This window comes from Morus notabilis, unplaced genomic scaffold, assembly GCF_000414095.1.
Source record: "Morus notabilis unplaced genomic scaffold, ASM41409v2 Scaffold630, whole genome shotgun sequence".
NCBI classification, from domain to species: Eukaryota; Viridiplantae; Streptophyta; class Magnoliopsida; order Rosales; family Moraceae; genus Morus; species Morus notabilis.
In genome coordinates, this window is record NW_010365305.1 from 543,978 (window position 1) to 569,599 (window position 25,622).

The 25,622-nt window shown below is 34.5% G+C and overlaps 1 protein-coding gene across 3 annotated transcripts; it reads right to left on the bottom strand.

Moving 5' to 3' along the window:
- Positions 1–13,691: 13,691 nt before the first annotated feature.
- Positions 13,692–24,126, bottom strand: LOC21404107. 3 transcript variants are annotated; one of them, XM_024172013.1, is made up of 8 exons: positions 23,872–24,126; positions 23,553–23,623; positions 23,383–23,409; positions 22,772–22,813; positions 22,229–22,369; positions 20,689–20,773; positions 14,046–14,138; positions 13,692–13,956 (listed from the first exon to the last, which is right to left on the bottom strand). In XM_024172013.1, exons 1-5 carry the CDS (start codon positions 24,099–24,101, stop codon positions 22,230–22,232), a joined length of 510 nt encoding a protein of 169 aa, XP_024027781.1. In that variant the 5' UTR covers positions 24,102–24,126; the 3' UTR covers positions 13,692–13,956; positions 14,046–14,138; positions 20,689–20,773; position 22,229. The 3 variants fall into 3 exon arrangements, with proteins under 3 accessions (XP_024027781.1, XP_024027780.1, XP_024027782.1); XM_024172012.1 differs by having other exon boundaries at positions 20,689–20,778; XM_024172014.1 differs by lacking the exons at positions 13,692–13,956; positions 14,046–14,138 and adding an exon at positions 20,144–20,225 and having other exon boundaries at positions 20,689–20,778.
- Positions 24,127–25,622: the final 1,496 nt, after the last annotated feature.

Consider the following 25,622-nt stretch of genomic DNA (forward strand, 5'->3'; position numbering starts at 1 on the left):
CCCATACCATGTTAGTTTACCAATCCATCCCAAAAGCTTAAGCTGTTAGGAGGTAGGCCAACAATAATTTTATACTTTAACACTCCCCCTCATGTGTAGCCTGGACAATGGGTAATCGTGTGGGTAAATTAATTGGAAAGCCCAACACGTGAATATTTAAGCCTGAGATATATTAAAGACCCAACACGTGATGACAATTTTAAATAGGGATAAAGAGTGCAATTACGGGGGTTTGAACTCAGGACCTCCCGCTCTGATACCATATTAGTTTACCAATCCATCCCAAAAGCTTAAACTATTAGGAGGTGGGTCAACAATAGTTTTATACTTTAACACTCCCATACCATGTTAGTTTTGGGATGGATTGGTAAACTAACATGGTATCAGAGCGGGAGGTCCTGAGTTCAAACCCCCGTAATTGCACTATTTATCCCCATTTAAAATTATCATGTGTCGGGTCTTTAATATATCTCGGGCTTAAATATTCACGTGTTGGGCTTTTCAATTAATTTACCCACACGATTGCCCATTGTCCAGCCCACACGTGAGGGGGAGTGTTAAAGTATAAAACTATTGTTGGCCCACCTCCAAGCAGCTTAAGTTTTTGGGATGGATTGGTAAACTAACATGGTATCAGAGCGGGAGGTCCTGAGTTCAAACCCCCGTAATTGCACTTTTTATCCCCATTTAAAATTATCATGTGTCGGGTCTTTAATATATCTCGGGCTTAAATATTCACGGGTTGGGGTTTTCAATTAATTTACCCACACGATTGTCCATTGTCCAGCCCACACGTGAGGGGGAGTGTTAAAGTATAAAACTATTGTTGGCCTACCTCCTAACAGCTTAAGCTTTTGGGATGGATTAGTAAACTAACAGACTGTAAAGTATGTTTAGATCGCGTCTAACTAAATGTTATGCCATAGCATTTTAAAAAATTAAAAAATTATATAGTTGCCTTTTACATGTATTAGTGTTTGAACGTGACATAATTATTAGACATAATTTGAAACATCTAAATAGGATTGGAGATCGAAGGGTATACAAGTGGTTTGACCTATTCATTGAGCGAGAAGTCGGAGATTCTGAAATAACGTTGCAGATTGCAAAGGATTCTTTCTAAAAAAATGCAAAGAATGTCGTTTGCTCGATAAACCATGTTCATTATCCCTTGAAACTCTGTTGTTTGTTTGTTAGTTGATAAAAACGACATGCAGATTTCGTTTATAGTAATAGTATTAAAAGAAGACTATCCTCAAGCGATGAGGCGACCAGTCGTTTAAAAATAAAAACTACTCGGAAATATTTCATGCAATTTTGCCATTACTGTAGGAGCTACATGTCGTTTCTCACAATAAACGACGTTTTAATTGTGATAACAAGTTTACTGTCGCATTTTTTTTTAAAGGTTTACTGTTATGTACGTAACAAGCAACATATTGTAATTTGAACGTACTAAAGAAAAAACATATTATTGTATTTTTGAGTCGTTAGAGTTTATTGTCCTTTAGCTCGTATTGAGCGAGATGTACTTTTATCAATATATTCCGGTCTACTAAGAATTTTAATAAATTCATCCCTTTTAGCTCTTGATAATGCAAGAAATAATGTACTTTTATCAATATATTCTGGTATAGTAAGAATTTTAATACATTCAGCTTTTTTAGCTCTTGATAACATATAATTTACAAAACTCGTTTTGTAAGATATATACCAAAGAAATTTTAAAGTTTGTCTTTGAACTTTATCAATATTTGTCATTGCAAAACTTAGTCGTACAAGAAATTGAGTTCATTTAAAAGGAAATGGGTATTTTTTATTTTTATTCAGTATAAATGGTATTCTAGGCAAAAAATACTCTTTTTCTGAAGTAATATCCAGTACAAATTTCACCGTTAATAAGATTTGGTAAAAATCTTCACCATTATCTAGTACAAATTTCACCGTTAATAATATTTGGTAAAAATCTTCACCATTAAAAAAATAAAGGCATAATACAAAATTCAAGAAAGAATCTATCCTCTACATGAAAAAATCTATTAATTTAATAAACTCATTCCAACCAAAAAAGAAAAAGAAAACAAAAATTTAGCAAAACCCGTTATATATACAGATTTGCTCTTCATTTCTTTCCCTCTTTATTGCCTCCAATCAATTAATGTTTTGACAATTAGTGTCTGACTACCATTTTTAGAGGGAAAGACATTCAATAAACTCCAATTATCATGTCTAATTAGTAATTTAATTAAATATTATCTTTAACTTTAATTAAATTCATTACGAGCATTGTTTTGATTATAATCCTTAAATATTATCATCTAGCATATAACACTTATATACAATATATAAGGTTACATAAATAATCATAAAATTTTCAATGATATTCATAAAATATTCAATATATGCACATAAAATAATGAATAAACTCTTTTCTTTAAATAAATAATATATATCATATTACATCTTATGTTTTTAGAACATCATTTTCAACTGTTAGATATAATTAAGAATTATGTAAACAATATAAAGGTGTTTATAGTTTGGAGTTCAAGGACAAATTTATCATTACCTTGACGAACTTATTCCAACAAATAATCATCCAAGTAATTTATAATTATATTTCTATGATACTGAACATCAAATAGAAAATCGAATTTATAATTCTCCTAATTTAATGCTTCAATTGTAAGTAAAATAGTAGATATATTAAAAATTAATTCACATGGTTCTTTTTTCCATTATCTCAAAGATATACCTAACTTACCGAGTTATACAATTTGTATTAAAAGTGATCCTGAATTAGATCAAAAAGTATACAATGCTCCTTTAGCGTCGCAAGTTGCAGCTATCTGATTAGATAATAATATCACAGAATTAATATAAAGGTTATGATATAATTGTTTATTCTCATTCCCTATACACTCATAAAATTGAAAACTATTTTGGATGCTATGATTCTCTACAATACCCTCCACTATATATTTCCATATGGAAATGTTGGTTGGCATCGAAGTGGACAAAAAAAAAGGAGAACAACATTGTCAAAATCAACAATTGATCAATCCTCAAAAGGCAATGTCTGCAGAGAAACGACCTCAAAATGAACTTACAGGTAGTGCTGAACTTTGAATGGGTTATCCGCGACTGTATGAAAAAATTGAATTTGTGCCCGTTACCCGAGCCCGTCTGTCTGAAAAATTTAAGCTGCCCACCCGAGCCCGACCCCCACCTTGAATGGGCTTCGGGCAGGTCTTGGCTGCCCAAAGCCCGGTCGGGCAGCCCAAGCCCACCCGGGCTGCCTGAATATTTAATATATTTTTTTAATACTTTGTTTTATTTTTTATAATATTGTGTATATATATTATATATAATATTATTTATTAATTGTATTTGTATATAGATAATTATTAAGTTATTTATTGTAACAGTTATATAAAAACTATAATTAAGATTAAAATCAACACATACTATTAAAACAAATATTATTAAAAAAAATTTGAGCGGGCCACTCAGGCGGGCTTCGGGCAATGGGTTTTCCACGGCGGCAGGCTTGTTTTTTTGCTTCATTTTCGGCATGCCCGAGCCCAAGCCCGACCTAGAACTTGGACGGGCGGACTTAGGGCCCTACTTGCCGAGCCCGAAAATTTTCAGGCTTCAGGCAAGCCTACCGTCTGTTCTTCTAACACTACTTACAAGTACATTTTTTTCTCCCTACGTGTTTAAATTCAAATAATTTCATTATTCCGAGGCTTTTTTTTTTTGGGTTTCCTTCGAGTATCAAAAACAAAAAAGAAAGATTTTGTTACCAATTACAAATTAGAACAATGGATAAATCTATATTATTACATTCTGGTCGTCTTTCCCAACAATATACTGTATGTTGAACTTGAAACTCAAAGATTAGATTTTTTAAGAAACAATTAAAGTCAAATTCGATATGAATTATACCAAGGTATTATTGACCGTATTCAACTTGGTGAAAATAGAGCTTCTAAAATAGGGAAAATATTTATTTTACTGGCATCTTTTATTTGTGGTTCAAGAGACATGCATAAACGATATATGGATGCTATAACATTAGTTCAACATTTTGGTAAACCTGATATATTTTTAACTGTAACATGTAATCCTAATTGGTATAAAATTAAACAAGAATTAGAAACATAAGAAGAAGCTCAATATAGACCTGATTTGGTTACTCAGATATTTAAGCAAAGTTAGAAGAATTAAAGCATGAATTATTTAAGAAACAAATATTTGGTATTGTTGCTGCATATGCATATGTTATTGAATTCTAAAAAAAGAGGTCTTTCACATGCTCATTTTTTTATTATTTTAAAAAAACAATGCTAAATAATTACACCAGAAGCTTTTGATAGAATCGTTGTAGCTGCAATCTCAAATATGGATGAAAATATTCAACTATTATTAAACATATGATGCGTTGTCCTTGTAGAAATTTAAATCCAAATTATACTTGTATGAAAAAAAAAAAAAAAATACTACATTCAGATATCATTATCCAAAAGAATTTTGTTCAAACATATACTTGGGAAATATTGAAGATCGAAAATATAGAAGAAGAAATGATGGACACACCGTAAAAATAAGAGAACATTATTAAAATAATCAGTGGGTTGTACCTCATAATCCTTATTTACTAACAAAATTGAATTATCACATAAATGTAGAAATATGCTTTACTATTAAAGCCGTTAAATATTTATATAAATGTATATATAAAGGTTATGGTCGAATTGTTATTCAAGTAAATTCAGATAACGATATAAATATAAATAGAATTACAAATTTTCAATCAACAAGATGGATTTCTCCACCAGAAGCTACATGGAGAATTTATGGTTTCTCTTTAAATGAAGTATATCATGCTGTAATCACACTACAATCACATTTAGAATTTTAACAACTTATTACATTCAAAGCATCAGACAATCTTAATAATATTGTTGCCAATAATAAAGTCTATGCTAACAGAATATTTTGTATTGAATAAAAGTAAATGAAAAGGCAAAAACTTTATTATATAAACAATTTTCAGAATATTTTACTTGAAATAAAAAAGAAAAAATTTGGGCTTCAAGATAAAAAGGCAATGTTATCGGAAGAATCTTTAGTTTTAACGCAGCGGGAGGAGAAAGATATTATTTACGATTATTATTAAATCATGTTAAGGGCAACACCTCTTTTAAAGACTTAAAAACTGCTAACACGATTTTAACTAATTCTTTTTCTTTTAATGGAATTAATTAATTCTTTTCATGAAGCTGCTTTGTTACATAGACTATTAAAAGGCGATAATTATTTAATTTCAAGTCTAGAAGAAGCATCCTCATGTCAATTTTTATATATAGATTACGTCGATTATTTACGACAATATTAGTATATAATGTGAACTAAATAATCCGAAAACATTATGGCAAAAATTTGAACTCCCAATGTCAGAAGATTACTTACAATTAAATCTAACTTCACTCGACGTATGAAATGAAGTATTACAACATTTAGGTTACGTGTTAGAATCAATGGGAAAGAACTTTAACGATTACTATTTAGTCTAGTTCATCTGATGATGATAGACTTATGAAAGAAATCAATGAAGAATTATCCAATTATGTATCTGAGGAAGATATATTAGCTGCTTCAACATTATTTGAAAAACAGAAATATGCTTATGGTTTAATATTAGCAAAAGTTTTGTCCAAAGGAAAAACATATTTATATCGTGCAATATTTGCTATTATAAGATCTAAAAATTTAATTGCATTAGCTACTGCTCACTCAAGATTTAAACTTCCACTTCAAATAGAAAATAATATCACATGTAATATTTGAAAACAATCGGGTTTAAGAAAGTTATTACAATAAAAAAAAATTATAATATGAGATGAAGCTCCAGTGACGAATGAACAAGCAATAAAATTTTTAGATAATATGCTGCAAGATATAAATGAATTCAAACTACCTGTTGGTGGAAAAGTAATGTACACGGAGGCGATTTTCGACAAGTTCTTCCCGTACTTCCTCGAGCAAGAAAAGAAATTATAAATGCAAGTTTAGTACGCTCTTATTTATGGCTATCAAATTAACAACACACACGAGAGCTAGCAATGATATTGCATTTTCTCAAATTTTATTACGCATTAATGACAGAAAAGAAACAAATACAAAGACGATAAAGAAACAAATACAAAGACGAAAATATTAAATTACCAACCCATATGATTATACCTTATAAAGATTATATTATTTCATTACAAAACTTAATAAATACAATATTCTCAAATATGCAACATTATTCAAATACAAAGATGATAAAGAAACAAATACAAAGACGATAATATTAAATTACCAACCCATATGAAATTGAGAAATGCAATCCCCACAAATAAACATTCACAAAAATTAGCTTATCGACCCTACTAGTACAGATACAGTAAAAATTTAAGTGATAGAGGAATTTGAGAAATTATGTATTGAATGATACAAATTCTACATGTATAAAATTCATTTATATTTATATCGTTATCTGAATTTACTTTACTTAAATAACAATTCTGACCTTTATACATATAATATATTTATATAAATATTTAACGGCTTTAATAGGACGTATTTTTACTTTCATGTGACAATCAAATTTTGTAAATAAGGATTGAAAGGTACAATTCACTATTTATTTAAATAATGTCCTCTTATTTAGACTGTGTCCATCATTTCTTCTCTATTTTGAATATCCATGATCTCCTAAATATGTGTTCAAACAACACTCTTTTAGATAATGATATTTGTGTTAGTTTCCGAAACGATTTCAGACGAGGAAATATGTAACTAACGGATCGTGTATAACAAAAATTTTTATAAAACTATAAAATACTCTATAAATTACAATAATTTATGCACGAATAAATTAATCAATTAATTTATTTACCTAGCGAATGATTAGGTCGATAACTTGAGTTCTTTGAGCACGAACATTCATTGCTCCAAGCTAATTTAGAACACCCGAATCTTACTCGTCAATTCTTAAAATCTACGAAGACGTGTGTGTGGGCACACCTGAAACAAAATGGGATTAGCAAATAAACACTCAAGTTTTCCACAAACACCAACACATGCATGACGTGAAATTTATGAGAGAATTTTTTCATTCCACACTCTATAATTCGGCCACGATATGCTTCGGAGAGTAAAAATTATATTCTCTAATTTTCTATTGTCTCCTATTTATAGAGTAGTAGTCAGACTCTCAGAAAAAATCTAATATTTATCTCCAAGATAAACCTTGATAATTATCTCCCGCTTCTAATTTGATTTGGAAACAAAATCTCTCCATTATCCACATATTGGCCGGCCACCAGGGAGATTCCTTCCTGTGGTAAGCGCATACTACAAATAAAGAATAGGATAAAATCTTCATTTATCCTGTAGTCTAATTTTGACTCAATTTCAAATTCCAATTTAAGTCAAATTTAAATCAATTTGAATTTCAAATTGGACAACTTATCAAGCAAGTCAAATGGATAACTTGGAGCCTCCATAGCTACTCACTTGATCATGTCTGAGATCGTGAATCATATCAAGCAAGTCAAATGGATTTCATCACGTATAATAACATTCATAGCTACTCACTTGATCATGTCTCTAAAATACAAGGAATATGATTCACGATCTCAGAATTCGTACCGAATAAATCAAAAGACGCAAATCCATAAATGAGAATTTGCTAATAACTCAAGATTAAGATCATTCTATATATGATTAATGATAAGACTCAATTAGAATTTCTATACTTAACAGAAATTATCATAAATTCATATTATGTATGTTTCTCTGTTCCAAATAATCTCATTATGCGTAATATACTCATTTAATACCTCGACATATTAACAGTGCAAATAACATCGTTCCATCTGAATAGGAATGACATGTATTCAGTGTTGGAACTTTGGGCCGGCGGGCAGGCCCAACTGCCGGCCCGTCCAACTAAAATTTTCGGGCTCGGGCTTGGGCAGCCCGAAGAAGGACACCTTGCTGGAGCTCGCCGCCGTGTTATCGCCATCAACCGCCGTCCGCCGAAATTTTTAAAATTTTTCCGGTCATGCCCGATTTGCCCGAATTGTCTGAAGCCTGAAAACCCGACCAACAGCTAAATTTTTGACTATTGGAGGCCGACCCGACCCAAAGCCCAATCCCAACAGCTAGTTTTTTTACCATTGCCCGATTTTCTGCCCGAACCCGACCCGCCGAAAACAAAACTAGCTGTTGGATCCGAATTTGGGGGAAAAAATTAATTTTTTAACCCAAAAATTTTCCTATAAATAACCCTCATCCCTCACACATTTTCCTCACTTAAACTCTCTCAATCCCTCTCAATTTCTCTCAATCTCTCTCAATTTCTCTCAATCTCTCTCAATCTCTCAAATCTCTCTCACAATTTTCTAAAAACTATCACATTATCCTAAAGCTCTCTCTCTCTCTCAAATCGCTCTTATTTTTTTATAATGAATTCTTTTGGTTATAGTGATATTCTCGTTGATGCCCAACACAACGTGGAAGAAGAGTAATTTCCCACTAATGAATTTGTTATGCAGGAATCTACTAATCCGAGCCTTGGTGGACGTACTGGAGGTCGTGGTCGCAATGGTGGTGGGCGTGGAGAAGCAGCGAGTGCAAGTGCGACTACATCTGCAAGTGTTGCAACCTCCAGGAGAAAATGCAAGCACACCTCGACAGTTTGGGATCACTTCGACACAATTGAGAATATCGACAATGAAGGTAACACTAAACATATAGCTCAGTGTAAATATTGTTTATCTAAATTACAAGATGATACTATTCACGGCACCACACACTTGAGAAGACACTCCGAAAAGTGTCTTCAAAAGCTTGGCCAGTCCAGCGGACCCGAACTCCACAAAACACAATTATCTTTTAATCGCGCAACCGGTGGTATAAACACTTGGAAATACGATCCGCAAGTAGATCGTACGAAAGTTGCGCGAATGATAACTGCATTAGATCAACCACTTAGTTTTGTAGAGCATCATAATTGGCAACGATATATTAATGTTGTACATAATCCTAATGCACAGTTCACTTCAAAAACTACTCTTAGGAAAGATTTATTAAAATTATTTAAAAAAGAAAAATAAGCATTAATAAACTGTTTACACTCGACTAATGGATGCGTTGCGTTAACGGCAGATATTTAGTCTGTCATTGCCAATTAAGATTATTTAGCTGTAACAGGACATTACTTTAAATTATTCGATTTAGATAAGAAAAAATTAAGTTTTAAATGTGTTCTAGGATCACATAGCGCAGATTTAATATATAATACAATTTTAAATGTAATTGATGAATTTAGATTAAGATATAAAGTAATAGTTATAACATTAGATAATGTTAGTGCCAATACAAAAGCAATTGAGTTCTTTAAAAATGATTTAAGTTTATTTGGTGACGGTACTATTTTCCATCAACGTTGCACGTGTCACATAATTAAGAGTAGGACATATAGACGCATATGATTAGCAAATTGCTGAAGTTTTTTTATCAATTTTTAGGTAGGTTTCATGAAATTACTTTAAAACTTAGTGGAACATAATACCCAACACCACATTTAGCTTTAGGTGAACTTTTAAGAATTAATATTTTATTTAATGAATATAAGGAGAACTCAATCTTAAGAGTTCTTATCCATTCTATGGAAAAGAAATTTAAAAAATATTGGTCTAAATTGTCTTTGTTGTATGGTTTATGTACTATTTTTTATCCTAGATTAAAATTAGACGGTTTAGAAAGTGGTTTAGAAACTTAGATGAATTTTTAAGCATCAATTGTTCGAACCAATTTCCAACAATAACAGAAAAAATATATTCAATCTATAATAAATATGAGAATAGGTTTAGAAGCACAAACTCTAGAGTACATGAACCGCAACAACAAGATGAAAACCCACATTCATTCTTGAATGTTTTCAAGTTGAAGAAAAAGAAGAAGACAACTCAAACAGAAGCTGAGAGTGGATCTTCATCTGCAGGTGGCAGCGGCGGCAGCAGCAGCATCAACGAGCTTATGATGTACCTCAGCGAAAGCTTAGTAGTCGACGGTACTAGAGAATTGTTTGACTTAATTCAATGGTGGGGGGCACGACCATTAACTTAGCAAATTCTAACTCGATTGGCAATGGATATATTTTCAATCTCAATCTCCATTGTTTCATCCAAACAAACTTTCAATACGACATGACGACTACTTGAGGAACGCCGAAACGCATTACAAATGGACATTGTTGAAGCCTTGGTCTGCATTAAGGATTTAGATCGTACCGATCAACGTCTACAGGATACAATTTCGTCGACAAGTCAAGAATGAATCGATGAATTTAATATATTAACATTTAATTTTGAAGACGATCCTTCAACTTCAAATTAAATTTCAAATTAAATTGTAAATTTATAATTTGTAAATATGTATTAGCTTTTGACATTATAATTGTATAAGTTTGTAAAATTTGTAATTCGTCACAAAATTATTGCACTCTTTTTTCCTTACCAAGTTTTTATCCCAATTAGGTTTTTCTTAGTAAGATTTTTAATGAGACAATCATGAATTACGAATTTAAAAATTAATATACAAAATTAATTTATTAAATTGTGTTAATAATGTGTGTTGAATGTTGATTTTAATTTTTATATAATTTTAACACAAAATAACTTAATACTTATAAAAATTAAAAAAATATAAAAAAAATTTCAGGCATTTCAGGCTGGCTCAGGCTGCCCGGTCGGGCTCGGGTAGCCAAATACAAGCTCGCGGCCCATCCACGGGCCTTCTCGGGCTCGGGCGGGCGGGTCAGGTCAGGCATCGGGCAAAAACTCTGTATTTTCAGGCGGTCACGGACGGCCCATCTAAAGTTCCAGCACTACATGTATTAATAATGTTTTAATTGAAGATTCTAAACTTTAATTAAATTCATTACGAACATCATTTTGATTATTATCCTCTCGCATATAACACTTATATACAATATTAAGGTCACATAAATAATCATGAAATTTTCATTGATATTTATAAAATATTCATTAATATATGCACTAAAATAATGAATAAACTCTTTTATTAATAAATATCATATTACATATCATACTTCTAAGACACCATTTTCAACAATTTGTATTATTTGTTTCATACAAGTATTATTTTAATTTAAATTTCCACAAGGACGATGCTATCATATGTTTAATAGCAGTTGAATACAAATGTGTATTTTCATTTATATTTGGAATTTCAGCTATAACGATTCTATCAAAAGCTTCTGGGGTAATATTTTAGTATTGTTTTTTAAAATAATTAAAAACTGAGCATGTGAAAGGCCCCTTTTTTCAATTTAATAACGTATACATATGCAGCAATAGTACCAAATATTTGTTTCTCAAATAATTCATGCTTTAATTCGTCTAACTTAACTTTAAATGTCTGAGTTACCAAATCAGGTGTATTTTGAGCTTTTTCATATGGTTCTAATTCTTTTTTAATTTCATACCAATTAGGATTACATGTTACAGTTAAAAATATACACATTTTACCGGAGCGTAGCACTAATGTTATAGCATTCATAGATCGTTTACGCATGTCTCTTGGATCACCAATAAAAGATGCAAGTAAAATGAATCCTTTCCCTATTTCACCAACTTGTATACTATCAATAATACCTTGGTACAATTCATTTCAAATTTAACTTTGATTGTATCTTAAAAAAATCTAATCTTTGAGTTTTAAGTTTAACATACATACCTACAGCACATTGTTGGAAAAGACAACAAGAATGTAATAACATAGATTTATCTATTGATCTAATTTCTAATTGGCAACAATAATATTCACGACAGGTGATAAAGTTTTTCTTTTTTGTTTTTGATACTGAAATGGAAAAAAAAAAAAAAAAAAAAAAAAAAAAAAAAAAAAAAAAAAAAAAAAACATAATAATGAGATAAATTTGAAATTAAACATGTAGGGAGAAAAAAAAAGTACATGTAAGTTCATTTTATAGTAATTTATCCGCAGATATTTGTCTTTTCAGGATTTATCAATTATTGATTTTGGCAATGATGGTTCTATTCACGTACTTTTTTTTTTTTACTCTGCACACCCCCAAATTATTTCACTTAAATTAAATTAAAATAACATAAATAAATTAAATAAAAAGGTGGGATTAAATAAAATTAATTAAAATTTTATGACAAAAAGATCCTCAAATAAATTGACAATAGAAGACAATTATAATAACTTAATTACGCAACTAAATTTTATTATAAAAGAAAACTAATTACCTATTTTTTGTTTCAACACACCCCCACATATTATATCTCGAATCTTTTGTCCTTTTACTAATAATTTTTTTTAAAGGATGTTTATTTCATTTTGGTTATAATTTTGGTTATTAAAGGATTTTTATTTCATTTGGTCTTTTTGTTTCTATAACGTTGGTTATTTTTTTATGTTTCATTCTCTCTTTTTGTTTATACTCTTTAGAATTTGCTTTTTCCCCTATTTTGTCTTTTTTGATCAATACCTCAAATTAATGTAAAATGTTTTTTCGCTGAAAAGATGTAACAATTATGTTTGTTATGCTCATATTAATGTTTTTTATTTTTCTAAAAAAAGTTGTAATAGTAATTTTTTTTTATTGTATGAGAAAAGTCTTCATGCCCAAAACTTCGAAAAAAATAAAGAGAAAGAAATAATAATAATCTTAAATAAAAAATTTAAAAAAATAGGGGTGTGAAAAGAAAGTAAAATGTTTAAAAGTATTATGTTATGAAAATAGTTGGGGATAATCTTGAAATAATAAGAGTGTAAAAAGTAAATTTGATCCTTTTAAAATTAAGTGAGGTGTGTATTTAGAAAGTAGGTGTAAAGAGTAAAAAAAAAATGTGTGAAGAGAACCACACTTTTGACAATTTTGTTCTCCTATCTTTTATTTGTCCACTTTTAATATCCCCGATGCCAACCAACATTTCCATATGGAAATAGTAGAGGGTATCGTAGAGGATCATACCATCCAAAATAGTTTTCAACTTTATGAGTATATCAGGAATGAGAATAAACAATTATATCAAAACCTTTGTATTCTACGACATTATCATCTAACCAGATAGCTGCAACTTGCAAAGCTAAAAGGATATTGTATACTCTTTGATCTAATTCAATATCACTTTTGATACAAATTGTATAACTTGGTAAGTTGGTTATATCTTTAAGATAACGGGAAAAAAGAACAATATAGATTAATTTTTAATATATCTATTATTTTACTTGTAATCGATGCATTTCAATTAGAAGAATTCTAAATTCGATTTTTTATTTCATATTCAGTATCATAGGAATATAGTTGTAAATTACTTAGATGATTATTTGTTTAAATAAGATCGTTAAGATAATGATAAACTTGTCCTTGAACTCGAAAAGTATAAACACCTTTATTCCGTTTACATAATTCTTCATCATATCTAACACCGAATGAAATAAAAGCGAAATTATTATTATAAATTTGAATATAAGTTCTGAAATGTGAAGATTCTTTCGATGCAGAAGGTTTCTTCGGGAATATCATTTGTAATCAATGCTATTTCTCCGTTACAACAACAAAATTTTCTCGTCTCGTGAGCAAATTTCTTTGCATTGCAATATTAACATGATGTAGGTGATATCAGTTTTTCAGGTTCGTTTACAATATTTGTAATGCGTGGTCTTTGTGTACACTCTTATTATATTGATCTTCTGACAAGAAATTTGAACAAAATGAAACTAGAAATAGAAAAATTAATAAAGTAATTTAAATAAAATTTGGAAGAAGATTGTATTTGATACCTGTTGAATTTTGAAATCCACTATGTTCCTTTGTTTGATTTATTCGCTCCGATGTTTCACCTGAAATGAGTTTCAGGATGCTTTCTATAAATCATAACTAACATAAATCCTTCATAATATTAAAAGAGAAGGATCAGAGTAATTCTTACCAATTTCGAAATTAAGACCTCCAAATTGCCTTATATTTGTCCTGTTGTTTGTGTCTAATAGTTCTACCTCTTCAAGTAAAGGCAAAGGGAAAACTGGATAAAGCAATTTTAGAGTTGTATAAATAATTCACAAATATTAATAATAACTAATAACGAATTAGTGATGCTTCAAAACTGTATAGTACTGTTGTTTATCAGATTCATTTAAATCAGTAAAGACTTCTTATAGTTGAATCATACAAAATTTCAGCCATGCTTTTTTCCACAACCGAGCATAACTTCTTATAAGCCTCCTTTGCGTTTTACCTACGTTTTCCACAACTGAGCATAACTTCTAATAAGCCTCCTTTGCGTTTTACCTACGTGCGGAGGAAGACTCGGGAGAGGATGGTGGCTGGTGCAGGGAATGGTAATGGAGACATGAGTCAAGGAGGTATTTCTGGACAGGGTGATGAGCTGGCAGGGCAGAGAGATGAGCTGGCAAGTCATGAGTGAGCTGGTGAGTCAGGAGGCGGTTATGTAGTAGATAGTCAGCAATTAGTTGGTTAGGCTGTAAAGTTAGGGGGAAAGTTAGTTACTGGAATAAGTATTGTATAAATAGAAGGGAAGGGGATTCATCGAGGATTATCTTGAATTTCTTAGACAAGTTAGAATAGGGAGTGCACGGGGTCACTCGAGCACCCCCATACCTAGGTCACCGATTTGTATTCTTCTGCCATTAATTCAGTTTTCGAGCTCGCATTTTGGCTCGTTGTGCATAATTCTAGTGATTGATTGTCTTGAATTGTTTAGATTCTTTTACGTGCTTATCAATTGGTATCAGAGCACTTTCCCGGGATGACGAGGACGGATGATCGCGACAAAGATAGGGCGGAGGCAAGTAGGGAGGATTTGTTGAAAGAAATGGAATCGATGCGCGAGGATGTTGGAAAAATACCTCGATTGGAGCAAGGGCTGGAATTGCTGTTGACAAGGATGGACGAGTTGCTAAAGCAGCGGAATTCCGCAGATCGGGAGTCGCCGAAGGCAGAAAACGGGATTCCGGTTAAACAGTCGGCTCCGACGGCGGAAACAAGAGAGAGACCGGCGGATTGGCGGGAGGGAGGAGCTCGCGCTGAATTTCGGACCCGAAGGGTGGAGATGCCGGTTTTCGACGGCGACAATCCAAATGGCTGGATTTTTAGAGCATAGCGATTTTTCTCCATGAATAGGTTGTCGGAGATGGAGAAACTGGACGTGGCGGTGGTGAGCCTCGAAGGAGAAGCCCTAGCTTGGTTCCAGTTGGAGGACCGTAGGCGGGCGATCCATGATTGGACAGAGATGAAACGGATGGTTCTGGAAAGATTCCGTTCGACACAAGAAGGAACCCTTTGTGAGAAGTTTCTATCGTTGCACCAGAAGACCACGGTGAGGGAGTACCACCGGCCGTTCGAGACTTTGGCCGCGCCGTTAACGGAGGTTTCAGAGCAAGTGTTGGAGAGTGCGTTCGTGAATGGACTGAAGCCAGAGGTGAGAGCTGAGATACGTATGTTGAAACCCAACAGTTTGGGCCGTATTATGGAGCTCGCCCAACGGGTGGAGGAGCGTAATCTGCTGGTTCGTGGGCCCAAGGCCCAAACAACTCCAGTTAATTCGTGGTCCAGGGGAGGCTCGGCTATGTCTGGGATTGGGCTGAGGAGTAGTCAGTCATTCGGTGGAGGATCAAGGAATACTACTTCAGCTGTGGCCACGGGGCGCTCGTCGGTGACGACTGAAAAGCCCAAGGACGCTGCCATCGGGACGGCGTCGTTCAGGAGGCTTACCGATGCAGAGCTTCAGGCGAAGAGGGAGAAGGGCTTGTGCTATCGTTGCGATGGAAACTACTCTTTTGGACACCGATGCCCCAACCGAGAGTTGCAGGTGCTCATCGTCCGGGAAGAGGAGGAAGGTGCAGGGGAGAAAGAAGACGGAGCTGAGACGGAGGTGGAGGAGGAAGTGGTTGAGCTATCCCTTAATTCAGCGGTCGGATTAACATCACCTAAAACCATGAAACTCAAAGGGATGCTGCGTGGACGAGAGGTAATAGTTTTGATTGATAGTACTGCCACGCATAATTTCATTTCTGTTGATTTAGTGAGGAAATTGGAATTGCCAGTGGACCGAACTTGTGATTATGGAGTGGTTATGGGGACTGGGTTATCTGTCAAGGGTGAGGGTGTGTGTAGAGGTGTCATGGTCACCTTGCAGGAAATAGAGGTTGTGGAGGATTTTTTGCCTTTGGAATTGGGAAGTTCGGATATGATTCTGGGCATTCAGTGGCTGGAGACTTTGGGAGTTACGACGGTGAATTGGAAGAATTTGTCCATGAAGTTCACGGTGGGAAATCGACAGGTGACTTTGAAGGGGGACCCTAGTTTGAATAGGACTTCGGTGTCCTTAAAGGCTCTACATAGAGCGTTTAGTCAGGAGGGGCAGGGGTTGTGGCTGGAGTGGAATAATCTGGAGTTGAGTACTCGGGAAAAAAATTGGTTGGTACTTGAGGAGTTAGAGGAGGTACTACACCGAAGATCTTCGGTGTTTGAGATGTCAGCTGGGTTACCTCCGGAACGTGCGAAGGATCATGCGATAGTGTTGAAGGCGGGGACTTCCCCGATTAATGTACGGCCTTATTGATATCCTCAGGTCCAGAAGGAGGAAATTGAGAAGTTGGTGGGAGAAATGTTGGCTGCAAGGATTATCCGGGCAAGTGTGAGTCCTTATTCCGATAATCGATGAACTTCTCGACGAGCTTCACGGGGCAGCAATTTTTTCTAAGATTGATCTAAAATCGGGATACCACCAAATCCGAGTCAAACCGGAGGACGTGCCCAAAACTGCTTTTTGCACTCATGAGGGCCATTACGAGTTTTTGGTGATGCCATTCGGCCTTACCAATGCTCCGGCAAAATTCCAGACACTCGTGAATGAGGTGTTGCGATTTTTCCTTCGAAAGTTTGTCTTAGTTTTCTTCGATGACATACTTGTCTACAGCCGAACTTTGGAGGAGCATGTACATCACTTGGATCAAGTGTTAGGGGTGTTGCAGCAGCACTAATTGTTTGCGAATGTGAAGAAGTGTAGTTTCAGCTAGCAGTCCTTTGAGTACTTGGGACGCATCGTTTCAGGCAGGGGCGTGTTGGCGGATCCGGCAAAAATTAAGGCAATGCTGAATTGGCCAACCCCGACTACGGTTCGTGATTTGCGGGGATTCTTGGGTTTGATGGGGTATTATCGTAAGTTTGTCGCAGGGTACAGTCACATTGCAGGGCCCCTAACAAACCTGCTACAGAAGGATGGGTTTCAGTGGACGGAAGAGGCTACACTAGCTTTTTCTCGTTTGAAACATGCTATGACGTCCGTGCCTGTTTTAGCTCTTCCGGATTTCACGAAACCATTTTTGCTAGAAACTGATGCCTCGGGGTATGGAGTGGGGGCAGTGTTGATGCAGAACCAGCGACCTATTGCATATTTTAGCCAGGCTCTATCTTTGCGGGCTCAAGGGAAATCAGTGTATGAGAGAGAACTAATGGCCATTGTGTTGGCGGTGTAAAAGTGGCGTCCTTATTGCTCGGCCGTCATTTTGTGATCCGTACTGACTAGCGAAGTCTTAAGTACTTGCTGGAACAACGCCTTGTTAGTGTGGAGCACCAAAAGTGGCTTACAAAGTTGATGGGGTATGATTTCTAAATTCAGTTCAAGCCAGGGCAGGAAAATCGCACTGCGGATGCGCTATCTCGGATTGTTTACTCGCCCGGACTAAGTGCCCTGTTGGTTTCTTCCATTGTGGACTCACAAGAGTTGCAGCGCCAGGTGTTGCAAGACGAGAAGCTCAGCCAAATTATTTCGGCTTTATGGCTCCAGTCCGACGAGTACCCTAGATTTTCCTTTGAGCAGGGGCGGCTGATGTTTGAGGGCAGAATAGTAGTTCCCCGGGGTTCGCCTTTCATTCCTAAACTACTTCATTCGTACCATGATGGGGTTCTTGGAGGCCATTCGGGTGTTCTTAAGACTTACCGACGTTTGGCAGCGGACTGGTTTTGGTCCAGGATGAAGAAGGATGTGATTTCGTATGTGGCCACATGTGACGTTTGCCAGCGTTGCAAAGCCTCTACGTTAGCACCTAGTGGCCTATTACAGCCTCTGCCCATTCCCGAACAAGTGTGGGAGGATATTTCAATGGATTTTATAGAGGGATTGCCTCGTTCGGAGGGATACGATACTATTTTGGTGGTTGTAGCAAATATGGACATTTCATTGCCTTGAAACATCCGTTTACAACTGAGTCGGTAGCTAGGAGTTTCATACAGGAGGTTGTGCGTCTCCATGGAGTTCCACGGACAATTGTGTCCGACCGTGACCGGATATTTCTGAGTCACTTTTGGACCGAACTTCACAAGCAAATGGGGACTACTCTCGCGCGCAGCACCGCTTACCATCCGCAGTCGGATGGACAAACGGAGGTCGTGAATAGGTGTATCGAAACCTATTTGTGTTGTTTTACATCGGAAAGCCCAGGCAAATGGCATAAGTGGTTGGCTTGGTCAGAATATTGGTATAATATCTCGTTTCATACGGCAACATGTACTACTCCGTTTCAGGTGGTCTACGGCCGTGCTCCACCTCCGTTGTTGCGCTATGGAATTGGCACATCCTTGGTGGACTCTGTGGATCGACAATTACAGGACAGGGATGCCATGTTGGACTTACTCAAGTCTCATCTGCTTCGTGCTCAACAGCAAATGAAATTGGTGGCTGATGGAAAACGCCGTGATGTGCAGTTTGAGGTTGGAGATCTAGTGTACCTTAAGTTGCGCCCCTACCGTCAGGTGTCTTTGGCTCAACGCCGCAATGAGAAGTTAAGTCCACGTTTCTATGGTCCATTTCCGATCACTGCCCGTGTTGGACCTGTGGCTTACTGACTTTGCCTGCCGGAAGAGGCTGCCATTCATCCGGTATTTCATGTTTCCCAGCTTCGCCGCGCGATTGGCAGTGGCCAGGTTGCGTCTACGATTCTACCACAGTTGACGGGAGATTTGGAGTTGTGTGGCACGCCAACAGCTGTACTAGGTGTGCGCTAGCGTGTGGTAGGGGGGCATTCCGAGTCTGAGGTTTTAATCCGATGGGAGCATCTCCCGGCGCATAATGCGACCTGGGAATCCTATGTGGCCATCGAACGCCAGTTCCCTAATTTCCACCTTGAGGACAAGGTGCGTCTTTGGAGCGGGAGTAATGATAAGCCTCCTTTGCGTTTTACCTACATGTGGAGGAAGACTCGGGAGATGATGGTGGCTGGGGTAGGGAACGGTAGTGGAGACATGAGTCAAGGAGGTATTTTTGGATAGGGTGATGAGCTGGCAGGGCAGAGAGATGAGCTGGCAAGTCATGAGTGAGCTGGCGAGTCAGGAGGCGGTTATGTAGTAGATAGTCAGCAATTAGTTGGTTAGGCTGTAGAGTTAGGGGGAAAGTTAGTTACTGGAATAAGAATTGTAGAAATAGAAGGGAAGGGGATTCATCGAGGATTATCTTGAATTTCTGAGACAAGTTAGAATAGGGAGTGCACGGGGTCACTTGAACACCCCCATACCTAGGTCACCGATTTGTATTCTTCTGCCATTAATTCAGTTTTTGAGCTCGCATTTTGGCTCGTTGTGCATAATTCTAGGGATTGATTGTCCTGAATTGTTTAGATTCTTTTACGTGCTTATCAACTTCCTCCTCCTAACATATTCTCTTTTTCTTTTTCGTGACTCTTCTTTGTCTTCTTCACTCATATTCTTTATTTTTCATTCATGCCACTTTTTTTTGTTTTTGGGTTTCGTTTTTTTTTTTTTCATCGCTCCTGTACAAGATTCTCCATCATAACTGCCATCAAGATGTTCAAATATGAAAGTATGTAAACTTGTAAAGGAAAAGGAATATTTTAACGTGAGAACATACAGTACCATAGTTAGAATATATTCAATATTACAAGGAGATTAAAACAGAAACATAAAGCTGTTGATTATGTATAGTTCAATGTGCAAGGATGTCTGAAATCTAAATAAAAATTAAAGAGAACACAATGAACTTGAGGCATATATTTTAATCCGAGAAAAAGTGACCAATACGATCTGTCACCAGTATGTATTCAGTGGCGTCAATCTCATTATCGGAGATTTTGATCTTGAAACAGTTTACAAAGCAAAATACGTTCAGATAAAAGCTCATGGAAAAAGGGGGAAAAATCAATAAAGCTAATAACATATTCAAAGAAAAAAACACTTAAGTTCGTTGTTGATTAGTCATTTTAACAAACACTAGGCATACAATTTATTGAAAATATCAGAAGCTCAATGAGAAGGAAGATAAAAGTTCATGAACATAATCAATATCCGCCAAAACAATAATAAATACAGAGAATTAGATTTTACGTAAATGAAACCTAAGAATCACATCTCTACATGACCAATTGTTAAGTTTAAAATGTAATATGTACTGTCATAAATTTATATAATCCAAAAAAGACAGAGCAACAACAAGATATCCTAAAGAAATTTTCGTTTAATGCAATCATATTTTTAACGAAGATTATGTTTAATATCACTAATCATTTCAAAACTTCTTTCAAAATCCAAAATAGCCATACCTTTTAGGCAAAAGTGGAGTAAAACAACAGTATGACGTCACCGGAGATTGCAAACGATGAATTCACTTCTTTTGCACACCACTAACTTTCCTTTGTGAGAGAGGGAGAGAAGAAAAGAAAAGGAAGGAAAAACAAAAAAAAAAATCAACAACAACAACAACTCTGCAATAAAGAAAACGAAGAACAGAGAAGAAAGGCACCAACAATTTCTGAAAATAGAAAAAAGAAAAACCGCAAGGAAGAAAAGAAAATGAAAAAGAATAGATCTCCAAAACAAACAGAATGATGGTAGCTAGCTAGCAGAGCAATGAGAGGAATGGAAATATAACATAACAAAGAAAAGTAAAACGACGAAAATGAAGAAGATAAATAATTAGAGAAAAGGGGGGAAGGAAGAAAAAGAAAAATTAAAAAAAAAAAAAGCATGCACGTAACATGTCATCTTGAAAATTCATGTAACGTGTAAAAAGCTAAAGGCTAACAGATGGTGAAGCAAAACTCAAACGTGGCACAGTAAAGGGCAAAAACTTAGCATACAGTGAGAAAAAACTAACCGAACATAGGAATTAAAAAAAAAGAAGCAAAACTCAAACGTGGCACAGTAAAGGGCAAAAACTTACAGTGGGAAAAAAACTAACCGAACATAAGAATACAAAAAAGAAAAAAGAAGAAGAAGAAGAAGCAAAACTCAAACGTGGCACAGTAAAGGGCAAAAACTTACAGTGGGAAAAAAACTAACCGAACATAGGAATACAAAAAAGAAAAAAGAAGAAGAAGAAGAAGCAAAAAAAAAAAAAAAAAAAAAGAGAAGAAAAAGAAGAAGAATAAGACTAACCGAACATAGGAATACAAAAAAAAAAAAAAAAAAAAAAAAAAAAAAAAAAAAAAATAGAAGAAGAAGAAGAAGTGGGTGATTTTCGTCTCCATTCAGAGGTCATACGTGGCACAGTAAAGGGCAAAAACTTACAGTGGGAAAAAAAACTAAGGAACATAGAAATTTAAAAATAAAAAAAAAATAAAAAAGAATAAGAAGAACAAGAACAAGAAGCGGGTGATTTTCGTCTCCATTCAGAGGTCATCATTGATATTAGCTACAAGACTTGAACAATAAATAAAATAAAGTAAAATGACGCTTAACATAATAAAGCAGCAAACTTACGAAGCAAACTTCAATTGAACCCAAAAAAAATACAAAAGGTTACTATTCCATCCAATTCCAAATCAATCAGAATCATCATGCTCTTAATAAAGTTTGAGGTTCAATTTCATAAACAACTTCTCAATTAACCACCAGATTTAAAAAAAAATAAAAAAATAAAAAAGAAAAAGAAGAATAGGAGAGATACGTTGATGAACAGTACAAATAACTGTGGTCTGTGGGATGATGCTGGGAATCGCGAAGAAAAGCAACGTGAAAGAACAATAAGAAAGGAGACAGAAACATTATCATATTTTGCTTTTTCCTTGCTTTTCCTTCGTTGCTTACCCCAAACACTTTCTTAGCAACTAAATGGTCAAAGAAGACAGAAAAACATTATACCTCAAAAGACAGTAACCGCCAAAGTTCTCCTTACAACTTCATTTTCTTGTTTATATTTTAAGCTTTTCTTACATTCAAATACCCCTGAAGCCAACCATCTTGGGTGTGCTACCTCACCGCTCGTCTCAGATTGCTGCAAAACTAATACTTAGAAAGCAAATATAAGAAACATTCATAAAGTAGGTATATATCCACATATATAAGACAACACTGGTCACTCAATCCATGAAAGCCATAAACAAACGAAAGCTACAAGAAAGCATAGACTCAAAACTTTAATGGTTAATAAAAAATAAAAAAAAATGCCCAAGCACGCGTAGCAAATTCACAATGGGAAAAAATAGACACGTGCTAATAAACGAGATCATCATTGGTCTTTGAAGACGAGACATCGAAAGTAAACACTCTAAATCTAAATATAAAAACTAACGGTAAAAAGCTATAGCTAACAGCTATCACATGTTACAGTAATGGCTGAAATTGAAATATACAAAAAAGCAGAGACAATACGGTAACAAAGTTATCAACGGTAGAAAAGACTACCTTGAGTAACTTTGTGATAAGAGGGCATTGTTACAACAGTTTCTGCAGATAAATATATAATAGGAATCAGAGTCCTGGGTTTTTTCTTTCAAAGCTACATCAAAGAACCCAAAGAAGCAACGAATATGCTCAACATCTCATAGAAAAAGAAAGCAAAATCTGATAATAAGGCTATTGTTATCTGACCCCAGAACTGAAGTAATCTTGCAAAGACACAAGTATTTTCATACAGCTATGGATTCTCAAACTTGATATTAAAAGTCTAAACCGGAAGAGTGAGTAATCATCTGATCAACATAAATGGATAATGGAGACTATTTAAAACACTCAACCAGATCTATTATCTCATCTTCCTTTCGATAACGTTACTTTTCTTTTTTACAATCCAAGAAAAGATAAAAGCTAATGTGTATCAAAATTACATTTAACATTTCTTATCTAATTGGTTGAGGTTTTTTTTTTCCTCCCTTGAAGAATTTTGAGCTTGTATCTTCTTCGAGAAACAGATTTTGTTCACCATGGAACAATGCTGGCAAACCTTCTATATAGGTGCTCAACTTGCTATATCAAATTTCAAGTCAACTTTAAAACTAACTCAAATAAAAACTAACCTTGAGATATGTTGCATGACAAACACGCTGCCAACATAATCAATTACACAAAAGATCAAAAGTTGATATTTAAAAGCAGAAGAAATCAGAAATAGGTCATCGAAAGAAAGAAAATTTTCTAGATAAGATAATCGATTAACAATAGCACTGGTATTAACCATGAAACCAACCTTGACTAAAAGCAGTTCCAAGATGAGCAATAGCAGCTTCAATGGAGGTACCGAGAGTATCATACTCGGATCTGCAGTAGAAACTACTTGTTAATCAGACAAATATTCGATTTTTGCAAAGTAAAAATAACAAATAAATTGCACAAGAACAAGATTCACTAATAGATTAAAGATATTAGGCTTTTTATAATATTTAGGTTTAATTATAATGGCACAAAATGGAGACTGAAAATCCCAATAAATCTGCAAAAAGATCTATAACAGGAATAGAGATTTAAAAATTTGTGAAAAATGGAAAACAAGAAGTAAGAGACCATACAGAGGAGGGGAATAGTAGAAGGCGCCTGGCGGAAGGCGTTGCAATGGCCGTGGGGCATCATGTCGAAGCTGCCGTCCATCTAGACCTGTGCAGGCATCTTCTTCTTCAGACGCCGCCATCGGATTGTGAGCGGAAGCTGAGGGCCATGGTAGGGCTCTGACAACGACGATGACGAAGCCAGAGCCGAGGCTCCAACGGTGGCGACGAACTTGGCCCACATCAACAACCATTTTTCCTCTCAAAAAAATTTTCTCTTCCCTCTCCGGAGAGAGACAGGACGGGTTGCCCATTTGGTATTTACCGCCTCAGCTCAATTTTTCAATTGGATTAAGGGTTAGTTTGGTAGAGAAAAATTATTTTTAAATATGTTGAAAGAAAAAATAGTTGTTATAAAAAATAGTCGAGTATTTAATAAAATGTAATTATATTAATTATGCATGTTTTAAAATTAATATAATAGTGTTTGATAAATTGTGATGTTGAATTATTGTGAGCATTTTAAATGATTAAAATAAACATAATATGAAACTTAAATATATATAATTGTTTTTGGTATTTAGAAATTCTTGTTTAATTGAAAAAAAAACATATGTTATGATTCTGAATTTTCTAACAATAAATTTATGATAATTAATTCTTTTTTTCATTTTTTCATTCACAATATAATTACAGCAAAAAGGAGCATTAGTGAGTAATCAACATATACAACAAAAATGTACATTTCATGTTCAAAAACTCGTAGATGCATGAAATGAATTAAGTCGTGTTCATTAAACTTTCGACAATTTGATTTCATACTTCATCCATTTTCAGTGATAGTAAAGCTTGATTTTCTTTTACATTGTCATCTAGTTGATTCTCTTCATAAACGAAAATATTTAAATTATCCTCAATCTTTTGAAAATATCGATCACACTTATCATGCTTGCTAATGTAGTTATGGAGCGTCATTGTTATAATAATTATTTTCACTTGCTTCGTAAATGAATAATTAGACGTGTCTCTCAAAATTTTCTATTTTTCTTTCAGACACTAAAAGTGCATTCAATGACACTTCGAAGAGAAGAATGTGTTTAGTTGAATACCTCTTTATAACCCGTTGGTCGATGACTCATTCAAAATTGTGGTAAATGATATCGTTCTCCTTTATAAGTCCAAGAAATCCTTTCAATTGTGGATAGCCCAAGTCAACTAAATAATATTTACCTATTGAAATAAAAACACAAGAATTAGTAAAATGTATAACATATTTCATAAATATAGACAAGGTTTTAACCTTCAGGTGGTGTTAGAAAATTCAAATCTGCATGACGTAGTGCTGATAAGAATATTCTTGTATCATGGGCACTATCTTTCCAACATATATAAATTTCATACTGAAATCACGAGTAGCCATCACATTTTAGATTGACACACGCTTTCGTCTAATAAATGGCACCTGATCTTCTGGTGGTATTGTAGCTAGAACGTGTACGACATCCATTGTACCAATACAATTCTAAAAAGAAAAAAGTATAATTTATAAAATGAATGAATAAGAAAAGGAAGTGGAGAAAAAATTACAACAAAAAGAGTTTAGTGGGGAATAATTTAAAATTTAACGGGCAAAATGTAAGTTTTTAAAGTTAAAGGGATAAACTGATAATGACTCTAAAATTCAGAAAGCACAAAAAAATAATAATAATAATCATTATTATTATTATTATTTATTATTATTTTGTAATTGTTATCGGCCAGATAAGACAACTAAT